Consider the following 9,314-nt stretch of genomic DNA (forward strand, 5'->3'; position numbering starts at 1 on the left):
ATCGATGAATCGGACAAAAAATATTTTTTATATTAACCTCTTTATTCCAAAATAAACATTTTAGACAGAACAAACAAGCACACAAGTACAGGTTGCTCATTAACTGTACTGGTGCAATATGAAAAATAAATGTTTGTGTTAAAACTACGCAAACTTACATGAGAAATGTAGCTGTACATCCACAAAATATAGGCTACTTTGTTTCATAAAGTGCAAAAAAAGACATTTTTGTTTTTAAAGTCCCTAAGGGGTTCAAACAATAGGCCCCCCCATTTCAACAAATGAGTTTTTTTAGACTAGAGGAGTTCTGCCTTTTAAGACAGGAAAGTATAGCAGTTAAAGTTGCTGCTTGAGAAAATACTGAACCATAGAGATAAAAATAGCCTGTGATTCAAATTATAAATTGTATTTGGAATAAAAATGAGAGAACTAGGGGTGCTAAAAAACACATCCTCCAAAGACAGATATTTACATGGGAATGTGGCAGATAATTAATTGACATATTACTGATCTTGCTGGATTTTATTCTGCTTTACTTCCATCAATTGCAGGATCTTCTTTACTTTATCTGTGCCAGAAGATTTAAACTTTAAAAGCCTTGCCCTCATAATTTGAAGTTAATTTATCTATAAAGTAAATATAAACGCTGCTTAAGCTAATTCAAATGAAATTAAAAGTAAAATAAGTAGCCAACCTTATCACTGTCTGTAACCTACTAACACGGTAAGGAAAGCATCAGATGAGCTACGTGAGAAACTAACGTTACGTTTCCCCACTTTAAAAACCAAACAAACATGGTCACTCACCCTGCTGATCAGCTCTCTTCACACCATCGAAGGCTCCAACGTGTTTCCTTTTCAGGTGCTGCATCATAACAGTGGTGCTTCCGTGCCATGTTCATTTGTTTTGACAAAAGTTTCATGTTACGACTTTTTTCGCTTTACAAAGCGCAGGCTATTTTAATTATTGTGATCAATTTGCGCCGTCAATCCTGGCGTATGCACGCTTCATTTGCAGTCTGGACGCTGAGGGTCTGACTGCAGCGCTGAGAGGGACTCCTGCGGGAGGAGGGAGAACGAGGTTGGGATGGGGGAGGCGCCCCACGGCAGAGTAGGAACGATACATGCTTTCACATAAGAGTCTCCAAAAGCCGCCAGTGACACCGTAAAAAGTCGCCAGATTTGTCGCTAGTCGCTTTTTTGAAAAATAGTCGCTGGAGGCGTCTGAAAAGTCTCTGAGTTGGCAACACTTCGGCGCTGACTCGCGCCGCCATAATTTTTTTTCTTCCCCCGTTTCAGTCAAGTGGATGTGATGAAGGCAGCTGCGGATGACGCATTAATCGCGCGACACAACTAATCGATGATTAAATTCGTTGCCAACGCTTTTAAAAGTCGATTTTTATCGATTTTATCGATTCGTTGTTGCAGCCCTAATATCAACATATAAAAATATGGCAACATTCCGTGAATTTTCGGGGGATTTCGTAGCATAACGATGACATATAGCAATATTTCATTAGTAAAAGAGATTGATATGGTGTTTTTAAATGGCAATATATCAGCATATAAGGATATTGTGATATTTTAATGTATCAATATTTTTTTCCTCGTCTTTAGAAGTTTTTAAGTCTGTAAAAAAGAAGTTTTTGAGGAAGAAGAAGTATTTTTTTTTTTTTTAGACTTTAGAAACTCAGAAGCTGATCAAATATCGGGTTAAATATCGGTGGGGTGGCCGATGTCCGATATTCAGTTTTAAGGCCGATACCGATAGGGGGCCCATTATATCGTGCTTCCCTAGTAATTTTATTTTTTGTGAATAAACAGACTATGTTGATCTGATATCCACATGTCTTTGATGGAAAAAGAAACGTGAGATAGAAGAAAGTTGTAAATAGTAAATAATTTTTAAACACGATTTTCATATAAATTCTCTTTGTGCCACTTGCTGTTCAGAAAAGCAGGTTGACCGGAAGGACCTAAGCCACCCAGTTCATGTAGACAACTGTCTGCTGGTTTCGGAGCTCAAAGAGTGTAAAAAAGAACCTCCTGCTTACACTCACAGAGACTACAGGTCAGGTTTAAAAATTACCTGTGAAAGCCGTTCTAATCTACATCTCTCTAATATTGCAATGTGCTTCCTGCAGTGCCATACTGTATCTAAATGATGACTTTGAAGGAGGAGAGTTTATTTTTACTGAGCTGGATGCAAAAACAGTTACGGTAAGTGATTATTTGGACTGTTTTATTACCTGTTTGTCAGTGAAATGAAGAGAGGCATAATAAGTAAACTAAATGATTCTTTATTTACCTGAATGAATGTATAAATAAAAACATTATGAAATAATATCCGGGTAACAGCTTTTTTCCCCCTCAGATCGAAATGATCTGATTCGGCTGTTAAATGTTTCCATTTAAGGTGAACAGAGTTGGAAACAGATAACAGACCAGAAAATAATAAAAAAGGTTGGATAATAGGATGGGCAGAGGATATTTTATGAACATAGTGTGCAGGGCTAGCTAAATGACATCACCACATAATATGCATATTATAGGTAAATACATTAGTAGGCTGAAAGTAATAACAAAATACTCCAAATCAATCTTATGTTATCACATTCAACTTAAGGAGAGTTAAGAGGCACATACAGAGGATGAGGTTTGAATTATATGAGATATGAATTAAATGCGGAGAGATCCAATTTAGTCCCAGTTAAAAGGAAAAAAATCTGCAAAATGTTATAATTACATCCAGCTATTGAATTCCAGGAGGATCAATAGTGTGATCATGTGTGACTACATTTCATTTGGAAAACGGGAGAGTCTCTCTGTCTCAGTGCATACACAGGCTGCTGCTTCTGACTCCCTCACACTAAGCATGCTTGTAGCGACAGTGGAGAGGAAAAACTCCCTTTGAACAGGAACCCTTACCCATTTCTGAAAGATATCCATGAAAACTTAGGTTTAAAGTGAGACAAAGCAAACGTGTGGAAGAAGGAGCTCTGCTCAGATGGAACCAAAATCCAACTTTCTGGTAACAATCCAAAATGTTACGTTGGGTGTAAAAGCAGCATAGCTCATCACCCTGAACACACCATCCCCACAGTCTGACATGGTGGTGGCAAGCCTGAAAATTTCAGTTTGGGCAACTGAATGTGAAGTTTTCTAGAAGATGGTTCTCCTCTCATCCAAGAGGCTTCTTCAGTTCTAATTAGTGGTGGGGAGCACTGAGATTAATATCCTGTAGGTGGAACAAAGAGTTAACGGGGACAAAAGGTGGTCGTTTGGGGGTTCTGATGAGTCTTTAACTCTCTCATCATAGTGGTTTCAGTCACAAGCCTCATTGATGTGCAAAGATGGTTTCCTTAACCCCTCTCTCAAACCATCTGTCTTCCTTGGCCAGAATCTGGACGTTGTCCCTTTACCTTCAACTGTAGGTGAAGATCTGAGTCCTGTCCTTAGGAGTTGGCCCTCCCATGTTGAGCCATGTGCCTGTTTAGTGGTTGATGTGTTCTTCACTACACTGATCGGTGTAAACAACGTTGTCGGCCTTGTTTCTGGGTGCTTTTTCTGTCTTAAAAATGTGGTTTTATCCAGTCTCCTAAACTGAATTCTTCAAGCTGGACTCAAAGAGGCTGAATAATAATTCTCAGCCAATTGTTCAGTTTTTCATTTGTTAAAAAACTTTAAAATATCCAATAAAGTTCGTTCCACTTCATGATTGTGTCCCACCTGTTCATTCTTCACAAACATGTTTTATCGTTTGCTTTGAAGCCTGAGGGAGGGAGGGAGGGAGGAAGGGAGGGAGGGAGGGAGGGAGGGAGGGAGGGAGGGAGGTAGGTAGGGAGGTAGGTAGGTAGGGAAGTAGGAAGGGAGGGAGGGAGGGAAGTAGGAAGGGAGGGAGGGAGGAAGGGAGGTAGGTAGGGAGGGAGGTAGGTAGGTAGGTCGGTCGGTAGGGAGGTAGGGAAGTAGGAAGGGAGGTAGGTAGGAAGGGAGGGAGGGAGGAAGGGAGGGAGGTAGGTAAGTAGGAAGGGAGGGAGGTAGGTAGGGAGGGAGGTAGGTAGGTAGGGAGGTCGGTAGGGAGGTAGGTAGGTAGGGAAGTAGGAAGGGAGGGAGGGAGGAAGGGAGGTAGGTAGGGAGGGAGGTAGGTAGGTAGGTCGGTAGGTAGGGAGGTCGGTAGGGAGGTAGGGAAGTAGGAAGGGAGGGAGGGAGGAAGGGAGGTAGGTAGGAAGGGAGGGAGGGAGGTAGGGAAGTAGGAAGGGAGGGAGGGAGGAAGGGAGGTAGGTAGGAAGGGAGGGAGGTAGGTAGGGAGGGAGGTAGGTAGGTAGGGAGGTCGGTAGGTAGGGAGGTCGGTAGGGAGGTAGGAAGGGAGGGAGGGAAGGAGGGAGGTAGGGAAGTAGGAAGGGAGGGAGGTAGGTAGGGAGGTCGGTAGGTAGGGAGGTCGGTAGGGAGGTAGAGAGGGAGGTAGGTAGGGAGGGAGGGAGAGAGAGAGGTAGGGAGGTAGGTAGGGAGGGAGGTAGGGAGGGAGGGAGAGAGAGAGGTAGGGAGGTAGGTAGGGAGGGAGGGAGGGAGGTAGGGAAGTAGGAAGGGAGGGAGGGAGGAAGGGAGGTAGGTAGGGAGGGAGGTAGGTAGGTAGGTCGGTAGGTAGGGAGGTCGGTAGGGAGGTAGGGAAGTAGGAAGGGAGGGAGGGAGGAAGGGAGGTAGGTAGGAAGGGAGGGAGGGAGGTAGGGAAGTAGGAAGGGAGGGAGGGAGGTAGGTAGGAAGGGAGGGAGGGAGGAAGGGAGGGAGGTAGGTAGGGAGGGAGGTAGGTAGGTAGGGAGGTCGGTAGGTAGGGAGGTCGGTAGGGAGGTAGGTAGGTAGGGAAGTAGGAAGGGAGGGAGGGAAGGAGGGAGGTAGGGAAGTAGGAAGGGAGGGAGGTAGGTAGGGAGGTCGGTAGGGAGGGAGGGAGAGAGGGAGGTAGGTAGGGAGGGAGGGAGAGAGAGAGAGAGGTAGGGAGGGAGGGAGGGAGGTCGGTAGGTAGGGAGGTCGGTAGGGAGGTAGGTAGGGAGGGAGGGAGGGAGGTCGGTAGGTAGGGAGGTCGGTAGGGAGGTAGGGAGGGAGGGAGGGAGGGAGAGAGGGAGGTAGGTAGGGAGGGAGGGAGAGAGAGAGGTAGGTAGGGAGGGAGGGAGGGAGAGAGGTAGGGAGGTAGGGAGGGAGGGAGGGAGAGAGGTAGGTTGGTAGGTAGGTAGGGAGGGAGGGAGGTAGGGAGGTAGGTAGGTAGGGAGGGAGGGAGGTAGGGAGGTAGGGAGGGAGGTAGGGAGGGAGGTAGGTAGGTAGGGAGGGAGGGAGGGAGAGAGGTAGGGAGGGAGGGAGGGAGGGAGGGAGGTAGGGAGGGAGGGAGGTAGGTAGGTAGGGAGGGAGGGAGGGAGGGAGAGAGGTAGGGAGGGAGGGAGGGAGGTAGGGAGGGAGAGAGGTAGGGAGGTAGGTAGGTAGGTAGGGAGGGAGGAAGGGAGGGAGGTAGGTAGGGAGGGAGGGAGGGAGGGAGGGAAGTAGGAAGGGAGGGAGGTAGGAAGGGAGGGAGGTAGGTAGGAAGGGAGGGAGGTAGGTAGGGAGGGAGGTAGGTAGGTAGGGAGGTCGGTAGGTAGGGAGGTCGGTAGGGAGGTAGGTAGGTAGGTAGGGAAGTAGGAAGGGAGGGAGGAAGGGAGGGAGGTAGGTAGGAAGGGAGGGAGGTAGGTAGGAAGGGAGGGAGGTAGGTAGGGAGGGAGGTAGGTAGGTAGGGAGGTCGGTAGGTAGGGAGGTAGGTAGGTAGGTAGGTAGGTAGGTAGGGAAGTAGGAAGGGAGGGAGGGAGGGAGGTAGGGAAGTAGGAAGGGAGGGAGGGAGGAAGGGAGGTAGGTAGGTCGGTAGGTAGGGAGGTCGGTAGGGAGGTAGGGAAGTAGGAAGGGAGGGAGGGAGGAAGGGAGGTAGGTAGGAAGGGAGGGAGGGAGGAAGGGAGGGAGGTAGGTAAGTAGGAAGGGAGGTAGGTAGGGAGGGAGGTAGGTAGGTAGGGAGGTCGGTAGGTAGGTAGGTAGGTAGGGAAGTAGGAAGGGAGGGAGGGAAGGAGAGAGGTAGGGAAGTAGGAAGGGAGGGAGGTAGGTAGGGAGGTCGGTAGGTAGGTAGGTAGGTAGGGAGGTCGGTAGGGAGGGAGGGAGAGAGGGAGGGAGGGAGAGAGAGAGGTAGGGAGGGAGGGAGGTCGGTAGGTAGGGAGGTCGGTAGGGAGGTAGGTAGGGAGGGAGGGAGGTCGGTAGGTAGGGAGGTCGGTAGGGAGGTAGGTAGGTAGGTAGGTAGGGAAGTAGGAAGGGAGGGAGGGAGGGAGGTAGGGAAGTAGGAAGGGAGGGAGGGAGGAAGGGAGGTAGGTAGGTCGGTAGGTAGGGAGGTCGGTAGGGAGGTAGGGAAGTAGGAAGGGAGGGAGGGAGGAAGGGAGGTAGGTAGGAAGGGAGGAAGGGAGGGAGGTAGGTAAGTAGGAAGGGAGGGAGGTAGGTAGGGAGGGAGGTAGGTAGGTAGGGAGGTCGGTAGGTAGGTAGGTAGGGAAGTAGGAAGGGAGGGAGGGAAGGAGAGAGGTAGGGAGGTAGGTAGGGAGGTCGGTAGGTAGGTAGGTAGGTAGGGAGGTCGGTAGGGAGGGAGGGAGAGAGGGAGGGAGGGAGAGAGAGAGGTAGGGAGGTAGGGAGGGAGGGAGGTCGGTAGGTAGGGAGGTCGGTAGGGAGGTAGGTAGGGAGGGAGGGAGGGAGGTCGGTAGGTAGGGAGGTCGGTAGGGAGGTAGGTAGGTAGGGAGGTCAGTAGGGAGGGAGGGAGGGAGGGAGAGAGGGAGGTAGGTAGGGAGGGAGGGAGGGAGAGAGAGAGGTAGGGAGGTAGGTAGGGAGGGAGGTAGGGAGGGAGGGAGGGAGAGAGGTAGGGAGGTAGGGAGGTAGGTAGGTAGGGAGGGAGGGAGGGAGGGAGGGAGGGAGGGAGGAGGGAGGGAGGGAGGGAGGTAGGTAGGTAGGGAGGGAGGTAGGGAGGGAGGTAGGTAGGGAGGTAGGTAGGTAGGGAGGGAGGGAGGGAGAGAGGTAGGTAGGGAGGGAGGGAGGGAGGTAGGTAGGGAGGGAGGTAGGTAGGGAGGGAGGGAGGGAGGGAGAGAGGGAGGGAGAGAGGGAGGGAGGGAGGGAGAGAGGTAGGGAGGTAGGTAGGTAGGGAGGGAGAGAGGTAGGTAGGGAGGGAGGGAGGGAGAGAGGTAGGTAGGGAGGGAGGGAGGGAGAGAGGTAGGTAGGGAGGGAGGGAGAGAGGTAGGGAGGTAGGGAGGGAGGGAGGGAGGTAGGTAGGTAGGGAGGGAGGTAGGTAGGTAGGTAGGGAGGGAGGGAGAGAGGTAGGTAGGGAGGGAGGGAGAGAGGTAGGGAGGGAGAGAGGGAGGGAGGGAGGGAGGTAGGTAGGGAGGGAGGGAGGGAGAGAGGTAGGGAGGGAGGGAGGTAGGGAGGGAGGTGGGTAGGGAGGTAGGTAGGTAGGGAGGTAGGTAGGTAGGTAGGGAGGTAGGTAGGGAGGGAGGTGGGTAGGTAGGTAGGGAGGTAGGTAGGTAGGTAGGGAGGTAGGTAGGGAGGGAGGTAGGGAGGGAGGTGGGTAGGTAGGTAGGGAGGGAGGTGGGTAGGTAGTGAGGTGGGTAGGGAGGTAGGTAGGTAGGGAGGTAGGTAGGTAGGTAGGGAGGTAGGTAGGGAGGGAGGTGGGTAGGTAGGTAGGGAGGTAGGGAGGTAGGTAGGGAGGTAGGTAGGGAGGGAGGTGGGTAGGTAGGTAGGGAGGTAGGTAGGTAGGTAGGGAGGTAGGTAGGGAGGGAGGTGGGTAGGTAGGTAGGTATATGCAGTAGTTTTCAGGTTCCGATATGCATTACCGATAATAAATAAAAATCATTAAAAACGCAGTGTAACTGTGTCACAGGATGAATGTTTGTGACTTTGACAGGCTGAGGTTCAGCCGCGCTGCGGTCGGGTTGTCGGCTTCGGAGCGGGAAAAGAAAACCCTCATGGTGTCCGAGCCATCACTAAAGGTCAGAGATGTGCCATGGCTCTTTGGTTCACCTTGGATCCCACTCATGAAGAAAAGGTAATAATTGTTCTTCTCACCTGACTTTGCTCAGAATTAGCAGATAAAAAGTAAAACAGATGTTTTTGTTTGATTTGGCCTAAACTAAACTTCTCTCAATGTGTCTCTTCTAACTACTAGGAGAGAATCCAGGCCCAGCAGTTGCTCAACATGTTTTCATCTCCTATAAATGCTCAGTTCGTCCATGAAGCAGCAAAGGATGAGTCTCAGGTGACAACAGATAAACGAGTAAAGACAGCGGACATTGACGCGCATGCTGGACAATCGGCTGATCGGCCAAAAGGCGTTACTGAGAAGAAAATGACCACTGAAACAGCAAAAGAGGAAATCAAAGATGGAAAACAAATCAAAGTTACTCCTTCTAAGGAGAACTCGACTCCGTCATTAGAGGAGGAAAGAGAGAAAGACGAGCTGTGACGTTTGCATGTGTGAATGTTTTAAGGTTATAACTAAAATTTTTAGATTTTATAAAGTTCTTTTATGTAAATGGTTGAATAAATGGAGGTGGTTTGTTTCAAAATCTTGCTTTCTTTTATAATTTGTTTGGTATCTTTCAGACCAAAATGTTGGAACAAGTAAAGTTCCTCTAACAAACACAAGACAGGAAAGGATCTCAGCGTGACTTTCCACACATGTAGGGGGGGAGACGCAGTCGTGTGTCATCAGGGTGAATGGCAGGGGGCTCAGGACACAGCCCTGAGGGGAGGGGCTTAGACTGATGACATCAAAGGTGTTCTGACTGATGTCTGTTTGTGAGGAAGTCTAGCAGCCAATAGCAGAGGGGTGTATTGAAGCCCAGCTGTTCCAGTTTGCCCATCAGATGCTGTGGGATGATGGTGCTGAAAGCTGAACTGAAGTCCAGGAACAGCATCCATCGTGGGTGTTCTTCTCCTCCAGGTGTGCCAGGCTCTGGTGGAGAGCAGCAGAGATGGCGTCCTCAGTGGAGCGGTTCCGTCGGTAGGCGAACTGGAACGGGTGGAATGTTGGCGGCAGACTGGAGACGATGTGTTCTTTAACCAGCCTTTGGAAGCACTTCATCATGATGGGAGTCAGAGCGACAGGCCGCTAATCATTGAGGGAGGCGACCTGAGGCTTCTTTGGGACTGGAATAATGGAGGCAGACTGGAAGCATGCTGGCACTATGGATTGGTCCAGCCAGGTGTTAAAGATGTCTGAGGACAACGGCTACCACAACTTTAATTTGTTTTTACTCAAGTAAAAGTTAAAAGTATTCAGTA

General features: G+C 49.8%; 1 protein-coding gene across 1 annotated transcript in view; it reads left to right on the forward strand.

Annotated features, from left to right (window-relative positions):
• p3h1 (prolyl 3-hydroxylase 1) overlaps window positions 1-8,596 on the forward strand; it is a 31,793-nt gene extending 23,197 nt beyond the window's left edge. Inside the window, exons 12-15 of the mRNA XM_038275986.1 lie at window positions 1,953-2,070; window positions 2,144-2,219; window positions 7,936-8,076; window positions 8,197-8,596. Of these exons, the coding sequence (XP_038131914.1) occupies window positions 1,953-2,070; window positions 2,144-2,219; window positions 7,936-8,076; window positions 8,197-8,493 (632 nt within the window). The 3' untranslated portion in view covers window positions 8,494-8,596. The remainder of the gene's footprint in view (window positions 1-1,952; window positions 2,071-2,143; window positions 2,220-7,935; window positions 8,077-8,196) is intronic.
• Window positions 8,597-9,314: the final 718 nt, after the last annotated feature.

This window comes from Cyprinodon tularosa, unplaced genomic scaffold (genome assembly GCF_016077235.1).
Source record: "Cyprinodon tularosa strain WSP-4 unplaced genomic scaffold, ASM1607723v1 ctg987, whole genome shotgun sequence".
NCBI classification, from domain to species: domain Eukaryota; kingdom Metazoa; phylum Chordata; class Actinopteri; order Cyprinodontiformes; family Cyprinodontidae; genus Cyprinodon; species Cyprinodon tularosa.